The sequence below is a fragment of the Octodon degus genome, unplaced genomic scaffold, assembly GCF_000260255.1.
Source record: "Octodon degus isolate 3935 unplaced genomic scaffold, OctDeg1.0 scaffold00104, whole genome shotgun sequence".
In the NCBI taxonomy this organism is placed as follows: Eukaryota; Metazoa; Chordata; class Mammalia; order Rodentia; family Octodontidae; genus Octodon; species Octodon degus.
This window is the reverse complement of record NW_004524680.1, coordinates 7,113,515-7,137,287: the sequence shown is the minus strand read 5'-3', so window position 1 is coordinate 7,137,287 and position 23,773 is coordinate 7,113,515. Positions and strand designations below refer to the sequence as shown.

Sequence of the window (23,773 nt, the reverse complement as noted above, 5' to 3'; positions counted from 1 at the left end):
ATTATTTCCATTTTGAGAAGAGGAAGATGTGTGTATATGTCACCTAGAGGAAGCAGCCTTGAGAACCCTCTTGCCTCCTGGTGGCTGAGACTTTGGGGCTGAAGAGGGGCAGGAGCCACGCCCAGCGCTCCACAGCATCCCCCCACTCTTCTTTCCACCCTCCTACCTGTATTGTAGGCTGTGACTGTTCCCAGACTTGTTTTAGAAAAAATACATCTAACTCTCCACAATGCCAGGTTAGCTGTTTGCGTGTGGTTTCATACAGCAGTCTCTGGGTCTTGCTTGGTTCTGAGTACCCTGCAATTTCTGTTCTCATTACAGTTAATGTGTGAATTTAGAAATGAATTACAAGTTTCAAGCGTTCCTAAACTTATTTGTTGATTTAATATTTAATTGTATAATGATCAAAATGTATGGTTCATGTAAGTTTCAAGTTTTACAGTATCCTCAGACTTCCTCTGTCCTGGTAGAAGGTTTTCTTCTTTTTCTTTATGTGTTTAGTATACAGCCTCACTATACAGCTCAAACTCATAGTGATCCTGCTGTTTTCAGCCTCCCAGTAATCTCAGTGCTGGGATTACAGCTGTGTGCCTTGACAACCAGTCTCTGGTGGCTGGCTCAGCATGCCCAGAGGTGGAGCAGGCACGGCATATGATGCTGGGGATCAAATCCTGGTCCCTGTGTTTGCGTAAGCAGTTGCTTAGTCTACGAAGCTATCTCACCAGCCCCCAGAAGGCTGGCTTTAATTATCCTTTCATGTGATCTCAGCTAATGCTAGGCAGGAGTCTATTACATTTGGCTTGATGAGTGTACCCTTCAATTTTTATTTTTCACACATTTTTGCCAGTTTCAATTTCTCATTGGGGTGTGTTAACATAACCCTCTTTGATGGTAGGGTTGGCGATTTCTCTCAGATTTTTCTTTGGTCTTGTGGAACTATTCCTCTTATAGTGACAAAGTATCCCTTTTTTCTTATGGTAACATCTAACTTTAACTTTGTCTTCTATTTATGCAAAAGTATACATGAGTTTGCTGGGCATGGTGGTGTCGGACAGAACCTCACCCTCCTAGGTATCATCTCCCTCTTCAGCAGCTGCTTGGATGTCAACTAGGGACAAGGTATTCTGTCAGGAGCATGGAAACCACTTCTGGCCCAAGGATATTTTTCTTCAACTATGGAGAATTCTCAGTGGCTACAGACCACTTATTTCCAGTGCTTACAACAGTCTCCCCTGAAAGCCCTGAGAGGTTGACCCCATTCTACCACATTCTCTTTGATAGTACAGTGGTATAGTCCATTGCTGTGGTTTCCAACTGGCTCCTTAGAGCTACTTGTTGTGGTAACTCATCAGATAAACGATCTCAGACATCTGAGGTAGTGTCCCCATGAAGCCCCTGGGAGCCCAGATCTCCCCAGGATGTGTGACAGCAGCTCTGAGGGTGCCATGTGCTACACAGGCAAAGCCTTGGGAGCTCACCCGCTCATTCTTGTCAGTGCAGAAGAGCCGTGTATGATGCCTCTTCTGCACCACAATGAAAGTGATCCCTGGCTGGTAGTCCTTTTCCAGCTTAATGCAAGCCTCACGGATAGCCAGCAGCTCATGGTGTAGGACCTGCAGGAAAGAGGTGGGAGAAAGCAGAGGTGTGAGGGCTTTGTGCTTCCAAGGCCTTTCCCACCTGAAAACAAACATCTCAACACTATACACATCTCATAAAACTGGGCACTGTGCCATAAACCCCACAGCAAATGAGTAAAATTTTTTGCTAGGTGTGGTACTGGATACTGAACCCAGGATCTCGTGTATGGTAGGCACTCCAGCCCAGGGCCTGTAGGTTCTTGAGCACCTTGGGCTTCTGCAATAACACAGGCAGCTAGTAAAGATGCTGTTTGGCTCCACTCCCCAGAAGTGGGTGTAGCTGCTAAGTCTTACAGCTACCTTCACTGCTTCTACTTCCCCAGGAGGCATCTTCAGGAAGTGGGGAGAGGTAGAGGAGTCAGTCTCAAGCCACTGAGGAGAACAGAGCTCCAGGAGAAGGTAGACCTCTTACCACTCCAAGTGGGGAGGGGCTGGTGCAAAGAACAAAGAGCTACCCTTACCCCTCATCCTCTCTTACCTTCTGGATCCACCATCATGCTGGGTTTGTGGATGCTGCCTTCAAAAAGCCCCCCGTCTTTTCCAGCCCATACAGTTTTCCTGGCCTCTGTGTTCTCCCACCTGCCCTTTATGCTGCAGACAGAAGAGTTCCAGAAACAAAGTGTCTGTCCTATAGAGATCTTATTCTGAAAGCTCGCCAGACCTGGAGCTAAAGCTTGGACTCCTAGGAGCCCTATGCAGCTTACTGTACTGCTCAATTTGCAACTGGCCCAGCTGGATCTTTACTCTCTCCAGCTCATACCCAGATCCTCTCCTTGCCCTCTGTCCTGCCTCTACATCCTGGCTTGGGAAAAGCCAAGTTTCACAGTCTACAGACCCTTCCTCTTCATTGTAACCAGGTCAGGCATGGCAGCAAACAGTTGAAACTATATCTGCAATAGTGAGTTGGGGGAGTGATGGTGGCCGCACAAACAGGTAAATCACAGGCATCTGGGGATAAAATGCATGCTGAGAGAAAAGGCAGCCAACCTGCTGGAACTGGCCTTCAGAGACACCATCACGGTAGAAGATGATGCGGGTGGGCTTGAAGCGCGTGGACTTATAAAATTGGATGAGGAGCTCACGGACCATCGCAGCCAGGTCCTGGATGATCTCTTGCCGGTGCTGCTGTACGCGTACAGTGGCGCAGTAGCGGTTGGGGTGTGCATCCATGCTGCCCACAACCTGCAGGAACATGCGATGAGCACCAGCACGGGGCCCGGGGGCTCCGTGTTCTGGGCATATGCTCGAGAGTAGCCTGAGGATGGGCAGAGGTGTCTCAATTGCAGCCATGGTGGCAGAGTTGGGTAACTGATGTCTTTGCTTTCCCTAAATGTTTGGCAAGAATACTTGCTTATACATTCTGAAGAGCAAAAGCTTGCCTTAAGGCACACTGTAAAAAAAAGGTGATTACTCAGAGAACTTTAATCTGCTCATGACCAAAGTTGGTTGAATTAATCTGTCCAAACAAAATAACTAGTGAGTGTCCCTGATTTTTTCAAGGCAACTGATTTCCAGAGGTATTTGCATAACAAACACAGCAGCCCCCTACCCATTTTGACCTGAGGAGGGTGTGGGCTGATCTGAAGGCAAGCTAGGCCTGTGAGCTGTGGTCTGAAGGGCCAAGCACAGAGTGCAGAGGAAAGTGAGTGAAAGAAGGGAGTCCAAGAGGCCTCTGGATTCCTTGGTCAGGAGAAGAAAGAGACCAGTCCAGTGAGGACCATGCCCAGCCACTCTCGGGCTGCCCCTCCACTTCTGCGTAGAGGCCTACTTCCCTGTGAACCTGACAGGAGGGGCTTCCTCTCTTGAGGCATTCTTCCAGACTCCTGGTTCTCTGTCCCACCTGAGGCTGTAAGTTTTCTCCCAAACCAAGTGAAAATAAATAAACTTGAGGTGTTCTAAGTTAGTATGGATAGAAACAATGTAACGTATAGAAATCTGTTCCTACTGGGAACTGCAGGGATTGAGACAAACACAGAGCTTTCCTGTTTTGGAAAACATGGAAAGCTTTGGAGTCTAAGACTCAAAAATTCAGAAGCAGTTTCAATACTATACAGCATTTGTCCAAGAAAACCAGCTAACAGGCTCAGTGAGAAAGGTGGCAAGAGCACATGCAGCGCCGGAGAGCCACCCAGCTGTGCGCTCACCGACCTGATGCCAGAGTCCTGCCCACCTGCTCTAAGGCCACAACATGCTCCAGGGGGATCTGTAGAGCCGCCTTCCTGATCACAGGCAGAGAAACTTGGCCAAGGGAAAAATGCTGTTCATACAGGATGTGCTGGGCAGGACTATGGACCAAGTGGCAGGAGCTGCCTCGCTTGATGTTGACTCCATAAGGAAGTGTGGCCCTGAGCAACATGTAGACTCGATCCATGTGCACTGTACACACGCGCACACAGTATGTATGGTGGTTTTCTTCCACCCAGGGCAACCTATCTGGGTCTCTCATGTTCACAACCCTTCAGACTGATCAAATAATGAAACTAGCATTTTCTCAGCACCGACTATGTGCCAGCGCCCAGGGCTTCTGAAGCACATCTGCCAGGGAGGCCAGAGAACATGCAAGAAGGCATGCACTGGTGTGTGTGCGAGTGCACGTGCATGTCCTAGGTAGTTTCAGACAAACAAACAGAATTGAAACAAAAATGCCCCCAACTTTCTGCTTTCTTCCATTTCCTTAGCCACCAAGCCTCCAGTCAAAGACACCTGGGAAGCCATGCATGGAGACACACACTTTTAATCTTAGCACTGAGAGGGGCTGAGGCTGGAGGATTTCGAGTTTAAGCTCAGACAGAAAAAGTCGGAGAGGCCATGTCAATAAATAAATAAGATAGGGATGCAGCTCAATGATGGAACACCCCTGGGTTTGTTCTCCAGTAAAATCACTTACTTAATTAATAAATGGAGAGGGAGGGGACTCAAGGTTGATACGTTTTTACACTGTGCATTCCAAAGTTTAAAAACCACTGTCAGTCCTTATGATGAATATTGTCATTATGTGTATCTACAATGTACAATAAAATCTGATTTTAAAAGTAAAAAAACAAAAAAACCTGTCAGCGGTGTGTGGTGTGGTTAAGTCCTTTAGCAAAACCACCACTGCAATGGTGAGTGTACCCTCTTGCAAACCCCCAGTGTGGCAGTGAAATTGAGGTCCAAGTGGACAGAAGCCGGGCCAGAAGCACTGTACTCCACGCTGGACCTTAGAGGACCTCAGCTGCTCTTCCCACCCACACAGCATCATACACAGTGTGGGCTGAAGCTGGGCCACACGCGTTGCGGATGGTATTAAGTCAATTCATACAGCTTCTTAGAGCCTTATTATAGGCCATTCTCAGTGTTCCTTCAATCTCCTGACTGCCACGTGGCCTGGACCTCATGAAATGAGCAAAACACTATGCCTTTGAGGAAGAAAGCCAGGCCATGCTGCAAAGGGAGCACAGCCAGCTGATGCACCTGCCAGGCAGCATGTCACCAAACAGGGTGTCCTAAGGACAGTCTGGACACTCACCGCAGCAATTGAAGGCTTCTTCCCATCACCAGCAGGTGGGTGAGTGACATCTGCTCCCAGAAAGATGACAGGCTGCTGGAATACAGGAGGCCTGTGGGGAGAAGCAGATGTTGGGGCCAAAGCTTGGGACACAAGCTGACCTGTGAGGACATGAGTTATTACTATCCTTTTTTAGGTGGTTAAAAAAAAAAAAAATTATAGTGGCCATGTTTTTGAACAGCATTTATCTTTAAAGATAGACACAAACTTCATAGATAAAATCCCACAATGTCTGAGATGTGCTTCTGAATGACCAAGGAGGGAGGAAAAGGGTAGGGTGCACCCCATACAGCAATGACTGGAGGTTGATGGCTGCTGATGTTGGGGTCAGGCAATGTGGGTTCATCATTTTATACCCTCTGCCTCTAGATACACTTGAAATGAAAAAAGTCTCAGGAGTTGGATGTGGCTTAGCAGTGGAGAATTTGCTTAGGTCGTGTAGCATGGATGGACCCTGGTTCCTTCCAGAACTCAAAAAAAAAAAAAAAAAAAAAGAAAAAAGAAAAAAGGGGAGGGAAAGGAAGGAAGGAAGGAGGGAAGGAGGAGGGAAGGAGAGGGAAGGGGGAGGGGGGAGGAGGGAAGGGAAGGGGACAGATACCCGTCAGAATGCACTGTGGTCATTTCTCTACTGGGGAAGAGAGCCCCATGGCACAGAGTGAGGGCTTAGAAAGGGGATCCCTACTTCCTGATCACCTCCAGCAGAAGCAGCTGTTTAGTGTCCCATAAGGGTCTAAGTCACACACAAACACAATATTCCAGGTGGCCTCATACTTGCCTAGGGGAATACAGGGGCTCAGGGGACATGTCTGCTGCATGGTGTGAACACCCTCCTCCAAGTCAGCCTCAGCCAGGGACCAGGAGCTAACCTCAGCGAAGTCTCACTGGACTAGGCCTGACAGGTGCTCCAGACCCCAGCTCTGGCTGTAGCCCACCACTGCACTCACTGAGAACATCCAACCTGGGAGATGGGCAGGTCTCCCCTTGGCTCCAAACACGCCTGGGGACTGTTCCTGGCGCACTTGGAGCTCCTCAGGGGCCTTGCTCCCTTTCAAGGTGCAGACACCTGGATGTTTCCTGTAGTGACTCTCACACAATCACCATTGTTAAGAAGACAAATGGCTTGGGAAAGGAGCACAGACCCCAGAGGAATTAGCTCTGGGTGGGCCTGAGCCTGGCACCTCCATCCTACTAACCACCCTGGGAAAGTGACCAGTGTACTCCTCTGGGTAGCGAGAAGGCATGAAGAGTCAGAAGCCACAGTATGCCCAGCATGCTTTCCTGTGTGTGACTCACCTTAAATGAGCAGAAGCAGCCCGCCCTGACTCCCTCCATCCTTACCCTACCCTGGAGCTCCTTGAACAAGACAAGCTGCACAGCCTCCCTGACTCCTCCCACCCAGACTACAGGCTGCCATGGCAACAGGACTTCTCTCTGGAAGGCTCCAATGACCACCACATCACCCAGGTCTAAAACATTATCAGTGCAGCTCATTGGCACCTCATGACACGGGACAATTCCCTGGGTGTCCAGGGCCCCTCTGCCTCTGCCTGGCTTCCCCTGCTACCACTGCCAATACCCCTACCAGCCCGCTCCAAGCCTTGAACTTCCCCAGGTTCAGGGTCAGACTCTCCAGCTATGTGCTGAGGGTTCCCTGATTCCTCCATGGCCAGGCCCTGGGTGCTGGTCATGTCCCTCATTGTCTCTCTGAGATCCCTGCAGGGGACTCAGTCCAGCCCCTTCCCAACCAGTGCTGCCTAACCACTCTGGGGTGCAGGCCCATAGCTGAGGAGCGATCTTAGCCTCTTCCCTTCCACTCACAGCTCAGACAATCAAGACTCCTTACCCCACTTCACATGGTACCATACCTAGTCTTCCAGGGCACAACTGAGGAGGGTTTGGACACCCAAGGCCTGGCCCCTCAGCCCAGTCCCACATTTGCTGCCCGGTACCTGGAATTTGGTCACCTGCCTCTGCTGCTCACCCTCCTGAGCTGATCTCATCCCTCTGCATGGGGAGACTGCTTACCTGCTCCGTCAGCTATGATTTTTTATGGACTCTTGTCTGGCCCCCTGCATCAAGGAGCTGTGACAGGGCCCTGTGCTCATGCTTAGGGCCCAAATTGCTTGCATTCAGCAGGCATCCAGTCTACACTTTGTTGACTGATGACACAGTCCTGAGTTCTGTGCCTCATAATTTCTCATTTGCTCTCAAGGACTTAAGTGAGTGCAAGGATTGCTTCTCTGAGTCCAGCTGGCTGGCACCATTTCCTCACAAATTCTGTGGGTTCTTCCCAGTCATCAGTGTAACTCAGCAGTGGTGAATACTAGGTCCTAACCCATGGCATCTAGGGCGGATGCTGGCCAATGCTAAGAACACAGGGGGTCTGTCGTGTCCCTTGAGGGCTCAGGTGTAAGAGGCTGGTCTCCCATCTAATAGCAGCAAGAGGTGGGGGCCCAGTGGAAGGTGATGTGGTTACCATGGCGGAGGGGTCAGATGGTGAGCGCTCTCTCCTGTGACCCCTGCTGAGGTGTTCCTGCTGTGGAACACCAGGGAAGGAACAAGTGACCTTCTCAAGAGCCTAGGCTGACACGGTGCTTTTGGACCTCCAGAACTATGACACAAAGAAACCTCTTCCCCACCTCTTTTCTTTCTGATGTATGAATTTAGCTGGGTGTGGTGGCTCAAGCTTGTCATTCCTGCACTCGGGAGGCTGAGGCGGGATCACAGCAGACCTGGATCATGTAGTGAGCTCAAGGCCAGGCTGGACTACATAAGACAGCCAGTCTCAAAAAGGCAGAGTGAAGGAGGGAGAGGTCAAGGGAGGGAAAGAGTGGGGAGGGAAGGAAGGGGGAAAACAAACTCAACTTCAGGGGTTTCCTTGCAAGAAAAAAAGGGACTGAGATACTAGGGTCATCCAGGGCAGCCTGGTGGGCTGCACACAGGTAGCACTCACCACTGCCCGCTTTCCAAATGCGTGGGTGAAGCAATGACTACGTACAGTCTTCACAATTACCTCCTTTACTCTAAGACAGACTGAGTCACTGAACAGTCTGTTTTCACCACTGTGTGTCATTCCTGAGTCTTTAAAGACAAAGTCGCCTCAGCAGCATCTGTCATCACAATGACTGCTCCTTTGCCTGCTTCAGAGGCCAGCAGGCTCTGACGAAGGGTAAGCAGACCTTGGCCTTGCACTCCAGCCCTCAGGCTCTGCCAGGCCTAGGAGGTGTTGGAGGAAGGTGTAGCTCCACTGCCCCAGCCACAGACCTCTGAGGCACACTGGCAGCCGGGGCTCGGCAACACGTCTTGACCCTGGCCGGGGACCAGCAGCAGCGGCTCCTACATGGAGCTCTTCACTTCAGCATGCCCCAGAAGATGCTCAGCAGCACTGACAGCCAGCTGCAGTGGGCAAGAGTAAGGCCCAGGCAGCAGCCACCGCTCCAGATCCAGGAGCAGGGGCACGCGTCTCCTGGCACTCCAAGTGTGCCCCTGCTTAGCACCACTCACCCACACACTCCTGAGCAAGTACTCCTATTGGGAGCAAGGGAAAAGGAAGGAACACTTGTTCTGGCCACGCTCCCTGAGACCACAAGCGGTTAAGATCCCTGCTGACCTCCCTGGTCTGTTGTGTCTAACACAGCACTCGGCTGGGGTAACAGCTCTACCTCCTTGGCTACTAGGCCCCCATGCCAAGAAAACCAGCTCATCCAAAAAAATGCCCCATACATGGGGCCTTACCTGCCCTGGGGCAGCAGGATGTTGTTGACACCTCCCAGTTTGACATTGATCTTCAAGCAGAGGTTGGACAGAGTCTGTGGCGTGGTTCTCTGCACGTTCTTCATCTGCACACACTGTGTGGCCATCCCCAGCACTGTGTCTCCCACACGCTTGACCTCAGCTGTGGAGCACAGAAGCACATATACCGCAGCTTCCATTAGCACCTCTTTCTGAGCTGTCCTCCCTGCTTTCTTGACACCCTTCTGAACTACACTGGAGGAAGGCCAGATGAAAGGGGTCCTGGGCTCCAGGCAGCTGCAGTCAGCCTGTGAGCACAGTTACTGGCATGTGGGGTGGGCTCAGCTCTGGGCAGTGTTGCTTTGGCACTGCCCCTCCTATCCTTCTCAGGAAGGGAAGCCCAGCATTCCTCCAACTCAGTCCTCCAATCTTAGAACAAAGACAACTCAAATGACTTGTCCTAGGCCCAGCCAGGACAAGCAGAACCAGCAAGAATCGAAGGCTCAGCATTCCTCAGCAGCAAAGATGCCTTATGTTATAGCATGGGCTCAAGTAAAAAATAAAACAAAACACTGGCATTCTCAGACTCTTTGGCAAACACAGATCTGACATCCAAGAGATCTGCAGGCCCAAACCGCCTCTTACCCTGGATTCTTTCACAGAGCAGCTGGTCACTGCACCAGGGTAGCTCTGTGGAAACAATGACTCCAGGGCAATATTAATAGCACGTCAACATGAGTGGCTTTCTTCTTCCTTTTTTTGAGGTAGAAATTGGAAGAATAGAAGTGTGGCTTTCACATGTCTCTAATCTGCCTCTGGCTGGATGAGGATCCAGTACCTTCCTTCTGCTTAAGGGCCCCTGCCCACAGGCTCTCATACCAGGACCCCAAACTCCTGCAGAGAGCTTCTGGGATTCTGATGTGTTACAAACAGCTCTTACCTTGCTGCAGCTGGATGTGCACGGCCTGCCCTTGACCGTTTCCCTATTACCTGGGGCTTCCTGAGTGGAGAGCTATGTTTGGTTTTATTCTATGTTCTCTGGAAAGCTGGGACACTACCAAAGGTGGTCCATACATTCAAGCAACTGCACTCATAAGAAACTTCCAGAGAATTACAGAGATTGCAAATGTTAGACTGAGTCCCAGACACTCAGGGTTGTGGCTACCATCCTCAGAAGCACACTGGGGTGCTAGGAGATGTTCCTCCCTGCCCAAACACTGTTATTGTGTGGGGACGCGGACGCCCCTGAGCTGAGCTTTGGGGAACTGGAGTGTGCCAGCTATCCAGGATGGTGGGCTCATAGGAGACACGGATGGCAAGGGGGCCACAACTACTACTTCCTCAGGCTCCGGAATGGACCCACAGCAAGTATTCCTGTGCAGCTCCCACACCGTACAGACCACATTGGTTCCCAAAGCTGGTAGATAACCAGACCTACCATAAACAGGGGTTTTTCCAGGCAGGATGACCACCACCAGTTGGAGGCCAGCATATGTGTTCTTTAGATGCCGGAACATAGGCTCCACACTGTCTGCCCCCTGTGCATATTTACAGAAGCATGGCTGGCCCTGGATTGGCATGCCTGCATCTCTTGAGATCTTTCTGAGCTGCTCCGTGAAGGACCTGAAGGAGAAGGTCTGTGTTGTTAGAATGAACTGCAAGTGGCTAACAGTTTAGACCAACGAGAAACACACAAGATAAATGAAGCTGAGAGCATGGGAGCATTGTTTTTGGTTGGTGAGGCTCAAATGCAGGCCTTGTGCTTGGCAGCAAAGTAGTCTACCACTGACTGCATCCCTACCCTGCAAAGCGTGCTTATGGACAATGATTGTGAACCTTTTAGAATCTTTGAAGATACAAAGAGCTTGATGTAAACATGTGTGCCATGGGGTCACTATTCAATTTCTTTAATTCCTAGACAAAACCAGTTATAAAACCACATCTACTAAAACAAATCACCCCATAGAAAGTTCTTTCCTTTACTTGGCAGGCCATGACAGCCCTGAGTGAGGGGAGGACACACGTTTCCCCAGGTGAACAGCAGGTCCTATCTTTTTTTTTTTTTTTGGCAGGACTGGGGATTGAACTCAGGCCCTTGTGCTCACCAGAGAAGCACTTATTCCACTGAGCCATCTCCCCAGTCCCAGGTCCTATCATTGAGAAGGGAAAATTATTAGTCCCTACTTTTCTCAGATGTTCCCCTTATCCCAGGGGCACAACTTAGACCAGGACAAGCAAAATGGCCCATGCACCAAAGCAGTACACCAGGAGAAGCCCACCAGCTCAGCTGGACACATGGACACACACACACACACACACACACGACACAGACCCACAGCTTCTATATTAAACTTAAGCATAAAGTCATGTGGCCTTCTACAATCAGTGTGAGGACACTACAATTAATCACATCCGTCTTCAGTTTGTACACGAGAAACAAATTGGGCCACAGGAACACTTAGGTGCACATCTGCGTTTCATCTCAGGGCCACTTAGCTCTGGGCGAAAGTGGAAAGGCGGGCAGGGTGGGAGATGGCCAGGAGAGCTGCCCAGCGTCTGAACTCGAATCTGTCTCCCAACCCTTTCTCTGCCTCCAGGATGGAGAGAGACCTACAAGGACAGGCCTCTCATACCACTGCCACCTCTCCCCCCTCCACCACCACCAGGCTTTGTAGAACAACCTCTTGCTGGAATGGTCAAGTTATTAACCACCTTGTACCCACAGAGACAGGCAGGAAAAATTTTCCCTTGTAATACTGAAAAAAGCATAAGCCATCAGACCATATACTTGCAGACACCAGCCAGGCAGGGTGTCCCACTGCTGTCCCCAGTCCTCCTGGCCCAGGGGCAGGAGGCTTCAGCAACCAAAGCCTCCCCAACTTATTTTAAACATTCCCCTGGTGCAAGAACAAAGAGGATACTCCTAGCCTGACCACCTTCCTGTTACCACCCATGCTGCCCTTTCTCCTCCTCATTTAATTAACAGGTATATCAAGCTAAGGTGTATCATTAATTTAGTTCACTGAAACCATTTTTTCTTTTAGCTCTACCTATTTATTTAGCTCTTGCTAAGTTGCCTAGCCTGGCCTGAAACTCTTGGCTCACGTAATCAGCCCTTGGCCACAGCTCCACCAAGAGATGGACCATAGGTGTTCACAAGCTCTGCCTTTACTTTTAACTCAAATAATGTTGTTTTCTGTATGCAATCTGTGCTGTTTCTTCACACTCACCCTGGTAGCAGTCCCAGAGGAAGCAGTATACTGAGAAGAATGCAGTTCCTGGCCAAACCTGCCCCGGCAATTGCTCTTGGATCAAGGAAGGTTGACGACTCTCCTCCCTCCATCCCCCCGCCACATGAACCCTGGATGGCACATACACCTGGACACACAAGACAGACAAGTCCTCCCAACAGTCTGTTGCTCCCGACCCACCAGTAAAACCATGGCCAGATGCTTTTAGGTGACTTACTTCAGATGGACTTCTGTGCACTGGCGCTGTGGTGCAAAGCAAGCAATGGCCCACACCTTGATCTCGATGCCTGTGTGGAACTGCTTGTTCCTCATGTCCCAGACACCCTGGACAGGGGTAGCGATTGCTTTGTTCTGTAAATGGCAAGGAATGTAGGGTAAGAAAACACAGAGAACAGTCCTTTGACCTTGGCTTTTGTCAGTCTCACTGCTGGTTCCCCACGGCTGACAGTGCCTCCTGAGGTTAATAACTTGACCTTTGTGTCACCCTATCTCTAGTTTAACTAGTACTATAGGCAACCTGCACATGTTTGCAGAGTGGCTGGATAACTGGCGGAGACTATGGGCATACAGTTGATGGAAAAGGAATGGAAAAGTGGTTGGCAGGGGATAGATGGATGGATGGGCGGATGGATGATGGGATGAACAGACAGACAGCAGAGCAGAAAGCTGGACAGAGGATGGAAGGGAGATACATGGAGAGGGTGGGTGAAGAGGAAGTTGGACAGACAACTGCTGTGGACAGAGGGAGACTGCATGTGCGTGTAACCCACAGAGAGTGAGATGACCCCAGAATTCTGTTAGCCTAGAGAACCAAGCACCCTACAATGCCAAGGAAGCTTTCACATTGCACTGAAGGCTGTGCCTTAGGTTACCGATCTACTACCACTAAGACCGCCTGGGCAGGAAGGAAGTCTAGCCTTCTCCCCCAGCCCTGGGTCTAGAGTGTGGACACACAGCAAGAACTGAGCCTAGGACTCTTTTCCTCTGCCCATGCCTATAGTTGTGTTAGAGACAGAAGGTGCTGTCACTGCCTGCTTCCATGACTCCTTCTACACTAGACAACTGCCAATGTGCACATACACGCACACGACAAGCACACACACACACAGTGCATGGGATCGTCATAGGAAATGGCTCTTACTATCGAGATGACAACTCAGGAGACTGAGACTTGGGGCTGGCAGTTCTTCATGTGTGCCCTGTGCGTATTACTGGTCTGCCTACTAGGTGCCAGGAGGCCTGCCCACCTGAGCAGGAACGAAGAACAGTATCTCCAGGTACCACAAGCTGTCTGCTGGCTGTGAGCCCCTGCTCTACAACTGCTTACAGAGGGGAATTCGCTTCTTGCACTAACAGTGGACAGTAGGCAGGGGAGGTGATAAAAGCAGCACGGAGGGTGTTTCCTCATGGAAAAACGTCTTGGGGATCCAGAAAAATGCACTCATTTAGAGATGCTACGTGCTCTTTTAATCCCTATGATTCCAGCATTACAATGCTGATTACAAGAGGGATTCTGGGCCAGGCGTGGTGACACACACCTGTAATCCCAGCAGTCAGGAGGATCCTTGTGAGTTCACGACTAGCCTGGGCTATACAGTGAGCTCAAGGCCAACATGAACTACATAGTGAGACCCTGTCTCAAAAAGAGGAGTGGGGAGAGAAGGACTTTGAAGCTGAGGATATAGCTCAGCAACACAAGTGGTTGCCTGGCAAGCACAAGGTCCTGAGTTCAACTCCTGACATTAAAACAAAACAAAACAAGAAGGATTCTGTTGTTCAAACTGCTCATTAGTAAGAGGCAGGACAACAATGAAATAGAGGAAAACAGGAACAGTGACAGACCACTACGTTTGAAATCTTCATTTTACCACCCAGGGCCTCGGGAACCAGCCTCTTCCCGTTGTAGGACCTCTTCTCTCACTTGTGCAAGGGAGCAAGCACTCTCCACTTGGGGCCAAGGCAGTGAACAAATGCTGTGTCTACAGTATTGGGGCGCGCAGAGTGGGCAGGCCCACAAACAAGAAGTTTTTTTTAGGACAGGCGTGCCGCTAGGCCACGGCAGACACAGACACATCCAACACAGACACTGCAACAGCCACAAAGAGCCAACTCACATTCTATACAACCTGTAAGATTTTGGTGAACGCTTTGAGGAAAAGTACAGTGACAAAAGGCAGGGATCAGCATGTACGAAAGGCATGAAAAAAATATGTAATAATTCGTGGGTGGCTTTACAAAGGAGAAAGATGATACCAATTGTTTCCTGAGGGGGCAATTGAGAGCTGGAAAAAAAGAGGCTTTTTGTATAATTCTTTTATAACTTTTGAATTCTAAGACGTTTATAAAAATGAAACACAAGTCCCTGGGTTTGAGCCTCAGCAATGCAAAACAAAAAAAAAAAAAAAAAAAAAAAAAAAAAAAGAACTTTCATCTTACAAATGAGAACCAAGTTAAAACAAAACTTTACCTTGTTATGAATCTCAAAGACTACAGTAAAATTTAGTAGATAAGAGAACAAAGTTGGTAGAAACTCCTCCTTTGAACTCAGCTACTAAGAAGCCAGGCCAGTGAGTCTGGGCACTGCCCCTGCTCCATCACTGGGCCCCCTCCGAGGAAATGGGAGGCCCTTCTCATGAGCCCCACAGACTTAATCGTCAGGACCTTCTGGCTCACTACTAAAACCAGAGGATACACTGGCAAAATACTAACTGTGATGCTTCCTACCAAGTACCTGAAAGCAAGAGTTAAAGAACAGAGAAGCAGGAGAAATCCCTATTAACATGAAAGAATGACTGCTTTTACAATCTGATGAAATAAAATGATCTTCTGAAACATTAAGGACAATTCTGAGAAGCTTTCTAAGAACCAAGAAAGCCATGTCTTCACAAAGCCAAGGAACACTCAGGAGCAGCCCAGAGCAAGCGCCTGTTCATTGCCCAGGCTCTGCACGGCAGTGTGGGTAAAGGCACAGAACCCAAAAGGATCAGACACAGGGATTCCACTGGCGCTGTGCAGATGCATTTCCCCTCCTGCCTCCCCTCTGGACTTACTCTGCCCCCGTACAGGATGGAGGGTGGCTGTAGGACCCGCCCAGTCACATCTGTCATCTCGTCCTTCACCATGATTCCAAATTCACGAACATATGGGTCTGTATTGAAACTTGCACTTCGCATCTTGAAAAGAGAACAGAAAGAGAAAGTTCAAAGTCAGGCAGGGCTCTGCAGACTGTGGAAGCCATGTCTGTCCAGAGCATGGGGATGTCTTCGCTGTGCAGTGCCATCCCAGGACTGACCCCAAGGACACAGCCCTTACCAATTTGCTGATCTCTTCTTGCCTATCAGGTGCCGACCTGGCAGTTGCTCTGATCATGGTTGAAGTCTGATTGTCCGTTAACTTTTTTATACATCTCTGTCCTGCCACTATGTTACAGACCTACGAAGGAGATGCAGAGGGGTCAGTACCTGTGCTGCATGTAGACAGGGGAGCAGGTGAGGGCCAGCACCCTGCCCAACAGTGCAGCTGCTTCATAGCCTACTGGCTCTCACCCACTGGCCTCTAACCAAACACAACACAAACATAGGTCCAAGCCAAGGTTCCTGGGCTCTCTCCAGTTCTCAGCGGAGAAGAGTATAAAATTTCATTTCATGAAGCTGGCTGTTCAGCTGGATGTGGTGGCAAGCACCTGTAATTCCGGCACTTAGAAGTTTGAAGCAGGAGGACTGTGAGCTCAAGGCCAGCCTGTACTATATAGTGAGATCCTATCTCAAAAAATAACACTAAAACAAGAAACAAACGAGAAGAGAAGACAACAGAAGAGAGGACAAGAAAAGGGAGAGGAGGGAAGAACAGGGGAAGGGAGGAGAGGAAAGGGAAGAACTGGCTGCTCAAGAAAAAGGAAGTCTATCATTGGGCCAGGACACGAGAAATGCATTTGTTAGTTTTGGTGATTGATCTTTTACCAAGTACCAGAGTTTTCACACAGCCTTAATGCTATGTAAGAAATAGATAAACAATCAGCACAGGTCCTGAGGACTGACTTTTCTGTGTCAGTCCTCACACCACTTCCACCAGTGCTGCCAATCCCATCCTATCACAGGGGAAATGGAGGCTCGGCAACATCCTCTAATTTGCCCAGGGTCTTACAGCAGCAGGAATGACAAGCCTGTGTTTCTGGAGGTTGCATGACCTGGCCCCTTCATGTCTCCTCTCCAAACCCAGAGACACATGACAGACACAAGCCACTTGCCTCCAAGGGAAGGTAGGTGTGTTTCTGCTCCTGTCCAACCTGTAAACATGGTAGGTGGGGGTAGCGCAGAACCAGCTTGTGCCTGTCCTTGAAGTACTGGGCCACTGTGCACTCCACTGTCTGCCCACTCTCCTGCTGTAGAGGGAACCTGGAGAACAAAGAGGTAGCTCAGGTGAAAACATCTTGGGCTTCACAGAACCACCACTGGAGCCTATACACAGCTCACCCATGACTGCATATCTGGGTTTACTCTCCTAGAGTGACAGGTGGGAAGCCAAGTGCTCAGAGCAAGTCCTAGGAGGAAAACCCAAACCTCGTCCTCTACATGACATGGACTATTTATTCCAGAGACCTCCAGTTCTCATTTTGTTTCTATAGGCTAGAAAATAAAAACTGCCCACAAGCATAAGGTAAGCAATAATCATGAACGACCCACATGCCTACAAGTTCTAAAATGGATTCCAGACAAAGATAAATCCAGACAAAAAAGCCCAAGGACTTTCCTCAGACTATGGCAACTCTTGAAAATCACCCTTTGACCAGGCCTTCAAGTGCCAGGAAGACACTTCCAGGACAGGCGTCAGCCAGGCTGTTCTTGTACCTATCCATGGTTCTGTGCAGGACTGAAGAAGGAGGACCAAGAGCAGAAGAGAATGGGTTGGTGACCCCATCCTGTCCTGCAAGACTGCTCCACTGTGCCTACACTGCTAGGCAATCTGGTACCTGCTAATGGAAGGACGGCACAGTGCCAGACAGAGCTGGTCTCCCCTGCTGCTCCACGAGGCCCTAGGGACCTCGGTGTTTCTAGTGCCTGGCAATAAAGCAGGTGTCTTCCACGGAAAGATTGCAAGATAAACAAATGAGTCAGGGCATAAGGTCCAAAACTATCACTTCTCCCAAAATGAATACTGTATTCTTATAAAAGACAGCAAGGACTTGAATCACCAAATTGATTCTCAAAGTAATGGGACAAACAGCAGAAGAGGGACACCTCAGGCAGGCTGGCAGGGTTGAGGCCTAGCTATACCTGGGGGTTCAGAGTGTCCACAGACACCCAGCTTTTCCCTGAATTAGAACTCGTCAACAGCAGAGACATTTCTCTCACCCACGGAAGTCTACTCCTTCCCAGTAAGGGTGAATTTCAATACTGCATTTGAGTTTATTTCCATAGGTCAAGTTTGGGATCTAGTGAGCCATATAGATAAAATCCTGGCACTCTAGAACAGAGAACAAAATAAGATCCTTTCCAAGAGGATCAAGGTCCCAGAATTTGGAAACCGAGTGACTGGGAAGACCTGAGCCTATAGGAAGGAGTATGAAAAGATGGCTACTTACGTTTGGTGGCTGGCAGGCCGCCGGGTCACATTGCAAACACGGTACTTCCTCTTCATCTGCCCGCAGTGCGTTATCTCCACCTTTAGACCTGTGACACAGCACGGCAAGCATCAGGGGCCATGCTTGCCTGTGGCTTCCAGCAGCAACCCTGGTTGCACACCTGCTGTGGGAGCTGTGTCTGCTACTGGGTTCCCAAGGGGTGGTAACACCACACTGCTGTCTGAGGTTACTTCTAGGTCTCATGCCTGGGATTTGGATACTACTGATCTATTCTGTTCCTGCCCCACATGGACACGTGTATTTCCTTAGAAAACCATCACTCCCGTTGTGGGATGGGATGTAATTATCTCTGATAATTCATGAGATGGCTGTCATCTGCCACCTCCTCTACTTCCCTCTGTATGTGTGGGGACAGAAACTCACAAGCACATGGACAAAGTGCTCTTAGGGGGCTTCCCTGCCCCTGACCTGATGTACTGGGATGGCTCATTACCTTTAATTTCTTTGGTAAACTTTACCCTTTGGGAATCTGTCAGAGGTTTTTGTTGTTCTTCAATACTTTTAAAGTCCAAAACTTCACAAACAAACTCGATCACTGGCTGTGCCTTGTAAAAAGCTGTCGCTGACACTGCAGGCAGGAAAACAAAGACAGAGACAAAAGTTGGGTGGTGTCCCTACATGCAGACTACCCAACAATCCTGCAGTGGCTTATGCAGATCAAGCCACCTGGATACCCGGGCACCCAGGGAGGAAGACGCCAGGCCTTCATGCTCACTGCAGAGTTCACCCTTGGGGCTTTGTGGTAAGAAACACCCAGAGTTCCACGCCCGAGAGCGTAGGAATGAGCGCAGCGATGTGATGCTTTCTCTGGTCGGGGAACCAGGAAAGGGCTACCAGAGTCTACAAAGTTGCTCTCTTGAGAATAAAACTAGTTTTAAAAACAAAAATCCTAATAGATTGGGTGAGCCATACGTCAGATTTTGTAGGATCTTCTGACCGTCTTCTGGTATAGTATTTCATTTGCCACTCATTTATTTTTCAATAAATGTGTATCTGAGCAAGATATAATTTTCAAGCTTTTGCTAAAGCTTCTTGTATTTAACGCCCAAGCAGGAGTGAATTCCAGTGGTCTACTGCACCTGCTTAGGCAAGCTTCGGCAGGTGCAGGGGACCACGGTTCAATCCCCAGCACCACATGCCATGTGGTGGGCAGAGCCGGGGAAAGAAAGATAGGAAGGAAGGAAGGAAGGAAGGAAGGAAGGAAGGAAGGAAGGAAGGAAGGAAGGAATCTTTAGGGTCAGCGAGATAGCTCAGTGGTCTAAAGCACCTGCTTAGGCAAGCTTAGGCAAAGCGCAGGGACCATGGTTTGATCCCCTGCATGAATGCAGAGCCAGCCCCACCCCCAGGGTGGGCTGAGCTGGCTACAAGAAAAAAGAAAGGAAGAGTGAATTCCTTCTTTCACTCTTATCTCCATGGCAGAGAAGTGGGAGCAACCCAAAGAAGCAACCAGATTCTCCTGAGACAGACAGGGAGCCATGCCTAAGCCTGGCAAGGAGACCCAATGAACTGGCCCCAACCAGCTGCCCAGCCTTAGGTGTCTCCAACATGTGAATCTCCAAGATCCCAGGAAGGAAGTCAGGAGCATGGCCTGAGTCTGTGCCCAGTGCACAGGGTCCTCGTAGCTCCTCAGCTCTGATTCACCTCTAGGGATGGGGCCTTCCAGGGGGCTCTGATGCCCACCTGGGAACCACTGCTCTGCCCTGACATGTCATGCAGGTGGCGCATGCACTGCCAGAGGCCATGTTTGGAACTGGCCACAAAGGATCTTTCCTTTTATCTGTTCCCCAACCTATATTGCAATAATGACCCCACTTTGCTTACCATCAATATTCAGCATCATTTTCCAAAGAGAAGGTCGGACAGACTGATGGAAGCCAAACCACACTTCTCGGCCCCCACCAAGAGGGTTGGAGCAGCCCTCAGATGCGGTGAAGAAGGAACGGCCCACAGGGGTGTACCTGGAACCCAGAAAAGTCCCACCTGCTCACCTGTGCTGCAAATGTCAGGCCCGCCCTTGCTCTGCCCAACACTCACATGGTGGTACTCTGATGTCTTCCCTATAGAACTGCTTCTCCTTTCTGTATCCCAGCCTCTTTGATGCAACAGCTCCTTTCAAACACACTGTGTGAGCTAGAGCCCTGGGGACTTTTCTTGAGTCTCAGTTTCAGTTCAAACTGGCTGGGGACCGTATGTGGTTCTAGTGCACAGATGTAGGGCCCATTCTGAGGGGATTTTGTGAATAGATTCAGGGCCCGAGGGTACACACGGGACCCCCCCCCCCCCGCCCCCCCCCCCCTAATACGGAGGGGTGTCCCCCGTGAGGGGGGCGGAGGCCGGGGCTTGGGGCCAGCACAGCATGCGGGTGCTGGGGATCACTATTCCCCCCCCCCCCCCCCGTTGCTTTGGTGTTTTCAACACTCTCATGTCTTCTGTCGAAGTCTGTGGGTTTACTTTCTACGTCTTGGACTGCATGCCTGTGCACCGCTGCAAGTCTCTCCAGAGCAGGGCCTTGCCAGCTACACAGGAGCAGATTAGCGTGAGCATCTGCCATGTGTCGTGACTATCAGGCTGAGGCAGCTGAACCGGCGCAGCGCTGCTAGGGACTGTGTGGCCTGGCACTCATTCCCTATTTCTCTCAGCTCCATTTTCCAGGGACTGAGGACCAGCAGCACATGAGCTCACGGCACTGGGAGCTTGAGGTGGTGTACAGGGAACAGTAAGCCAGCATGGGACTCACGTTCTGCTGGGACACGTGTGAACTCAAGCCACAGACCCTCTGACCCAAGTACACCTCCCCAACAGTACACGGTGGGTACAGATTAGTAGGGGCTGCACTATTAATAAAATCATGGAGATGGCTCTTTTCTTTTTCTACCTGAAATGTGCTAGTGGTGCCTCTATTTCCATTAGTCTTCCAAAATGAAAATAGCAGCTTCCTCCCTGATTGTAAAATTAATGTAAATAATCCATTCAGAAAAGAGAAACTAATCATTCCAATCACTCAATTAAAAATACAGACATCTGGCTATCATCCTTCTACACTGTTTCTGCTCCTGCCTGCTTCCACCTATCAACAGTTCCAAGTGACAGATTATGTAGCAGGCCCTGCCAAGAGTGATAGCTGGCCCTAGGTGTTACTTCCATCCAAGCCTGAAGCTACAGACTCCACAGCTCTCCCTACATCTACTGCCTGGCTTCAGGGGCCTTCATACATAGCCCTCCTTCCTCTGCAGACCAGTGAGGCCTGGAGAGTCAGTGTGGAGCGGGGCTTCTTGTCTGGTTTCCTCTCTTCATTGGTCCCGTCCCACTGTGCCTGAGGTACGGCTGGGTGACAGATCAAGGGGTGGCACTGCTGTGAGAACCCCAGTGTGGAAATGGCCTGCTCCACCATGCTGCTGTCATAGGAGGCTGGCACGACCTCTGTCCAGCAGATGGGAGCCACAACATTCACCCGCCCTTTATCCTAGCAGTGCCAAGCGTAGCGATCTCTGGCCACAAGAAAATTATCTAGAATTAAAAAAAAAGTCCAAGGTGCTGCCCACAGTCATGATCATGTATGGAGAAGGTCCTGTAGGGTGGACATACAGCCAAGCAGGGCATTAGGGCTTTATCACTGTGAGTCCTGTGCATCAGGACAAGGTACACAAAGTGCTTCCCACACAAAGCATATGGTCAAAAAGCATCCAGAGGCACAAGATTGGGAGGTAATCCTTTTAGGCTTGGCTGAAAATGCTGGTGGTTAATTTTTATTTTTTTCTATCTTAGTCCTATTTACTCTTTGCCATAAAACATCTACATGGTGCCTGGCCTGGGACAGAGACAGTATGCTTCCCAGTCACACCCAGCCCTTTGGTCCCATGTGGCACTCTCACCTCATGGACGGCAAATGCCTCATGACCACATCCAGGGCCTGGATCGTCTCAAAAGGGACACTGGGCAGCCGCCCCGAAAGTGCATCGTGTAACGCCTGTAAGCTCACGCAGGACACCCACTTGATGGACACCTTGAAGATGCGGTCTTTGCCTTCTCCTGGCAGTGTGACCTCCAGCTCCACCTGCAGAGGGCCAAAGCACACAAATTCGCTCCCTCGTAAGTAACCACTGAAGACAGAGGATGGTGGCAGTTGATTTCCAAACACCTCTGGGCTGGGATGTTCCCTGTAGAACAGTATCCATCCATTTGCCACTTGTGGCTCCTGAATTTGTGAAATGTGACCAAGAAGCTGCATTCTTAATTTTATCTGCTTCTACTGAATGTACATCTACAAAGCCCAGGTGTGGCTAGAGGCCGAGTTTACTGGACAGTAGCCTAACATGCACACTCAGGCCAACTCACAGCGAACACTACACCTAGGACTTGGCCCTCCTGCACCGCTGGGCCAGCCCTCGCAGGCCCACCTCACTCTAGGCAATGTTTTCACCTGCGATTTAGGTCCTGCATCTGAATCCCTGTCATGCTCATGATGGCGCGTGCACACTCTCTGGCTCTAAGGGAAGAAGCTTTGCAATCTACTGACGACACCTCCAAATGTTTCTGAGACAGCTACATACTCTGTCCTCCAATACACAGGTAGACTTGCTCACATTTTATACAGACACACAAATGCTCTGATTTAAAACGCAGTGCCAAGGGCAGGCCAAATAGCTCAGCTATCTGTGATCCCCAGGCCTGCTGAGCCGGCCCCGCCCCCCAGGGCACCCTGAGATGGCAACTGAGACTGGGCATGGTGGCATGTGCCTGCAATCCCAGCTCTTGGGAGGCTGTAAACAGGTGGATCACTATGAGTCCGATCTAGTAGGGAGACCCTGAACACCCTGTAGACCCTTCCCTAAAATACAAATAAATAAATAAATAATAAAATAAAAAGCAGTGCCAGACCACAGTGCTAGAAAAGTCAGAAACGGTAGCTGTCCCAGACTTTGGGCTGCAGTTTCTTTCCAAAGAGGAATGTGCAGGTCATGTCCTGTTTAAATGTGCCCAACAGGCCAGGGAGATAGCTAAGTAGAATAAGCATCTGCCTGGCAAGTGCAAGGTCCTAAATTCAATCCCCAGTACCACAAAAATAAATAAATAAATTTTTTAAAAAATGTGCCCAAAGATATGCTAGCTAAAGGCCTTATGTGATTCTACACAGCAACCAATCTTCCTGAAAAAGAATACTGCCCAATTTCACATCTGGTATCAAATCCAGAGCACCTGGGAGATATTCCACAAACCCACAGGTACACTGGCCTCTTTCCACACCAGGGATAGAATGTAGGCAGGTAGGCAGGTAGGCAGGCAGGCTGGCAGGCAGGCAGGCAAACATGTTAGTAGGAGAGATTACGGAGAAGACTGGAAAGAACACCCTATCAGGTAGGTAATGTGACCAGGACTCACTGTTCAGAGACTAGGAAAAAGACACCAGTCTCTACTGGGCCCCTAGGCTTACACTATGCTGACAGATAGTTCAAGATTTCTCTGCTACTACAGAAGATGCAAAGAGAAACAAATGTAAAAGAAAAGGCCCTGAAAGATGAAGCAGCCTGGGAACAGGAAAAGGGACAGATCTTCGTTAATTTGTAGAACTCTTAGGACAGTATGGTTTGTTCCTGTGACCTATGAATGTGGGAGGAATGTGTCTGAAATCAAGTGATTCCTTATAGCTGTCCACCAGGTCTGTAAGCCCTCTGGGACTCTGACATACAGACAAGAGTGGGTGGGATTCAATTTAGGACATACTGAGTGCCCACTAGACACTAGCCAAGTGCATGAAGGGCTATTATGGGCACCAGATGACCCAAATATGCTCTGGACACAGGCTAGGGTGGCAGAAAGTACTGTGAATGTCAAGTATAAACAACCTTCTGAGCAGTGGAATGAAGGGGTTCAAACCCTAACCACTCTGGGTATTATATGGGACCAGATGGGCAACACCTAGAACTGGCTGGAACCTCAGAGTCCCCAGGCCATGCAACACATGGCA

The 23,773-nt window shown here is 49.7% G+C and overlaps 1 protein-coding gene across 3 annotated transcripts in view; it reads right to left on the bottom strand.

Moving 5' to 3' along the window:
* Ago2 (argonaute 2, RISC catalytic component) overlaps nt 1-23,773 on the bottom strand; it is a 60,639-nt gene that overhangs the window by 5,562 nt on the left and 31,304 nt on the right. For all 3 annotated transcript variants that reach the window (XM_004638929.2, XM_023723843.1, XM_023723844.1), the window contains 13 exons: nt 21,681-21,862; nt 19,630-19,766; nt 18,242-18,376; nt 17,749-17,836; nt 16,414-16,561; nt 15,480-15,599; nt 15,218-15,340; nt 12,385-12,518; nt 10,355-10,539; nt 8,920-9,079; nt 5,146-5,236; nt 2,625-2,819; nt 1,479-1,613 (listed from right to left, as the gene is read on the bottom strand). In XM_004638929.2, coding sequence (XP_004638986.1) covers nt 1,479-1,613; nt 2,625-2,819; nt 5,146-5,236; nt 8,920-9,079; nt 10,355-10,539; nt 12,385-12,518; nt 15,218-15,340; nt 15,480-15,599; nt 16,414-16,561; nt 17,749-17,836; nt 18,242-18,376; nt 19,630-19,766; nt 21,681-21,862 — 1,833 coding nt within the window. The remainder of the gene's footprint in view (nt 1-1,478; nt 1,614-2,624; nt 2,820-5,145; nt 5,237-8,919; nt 9,080-10,354; nt 10,540-12,384; nt 12,519-15,217; nt 15,341-15,479; nt 15,600-16,413; nt 16,562-17,748; nt 17,837-18,241; nt 18,377-19,629; nt 19,767-21,680; nt 21,863-23,773) is intronic.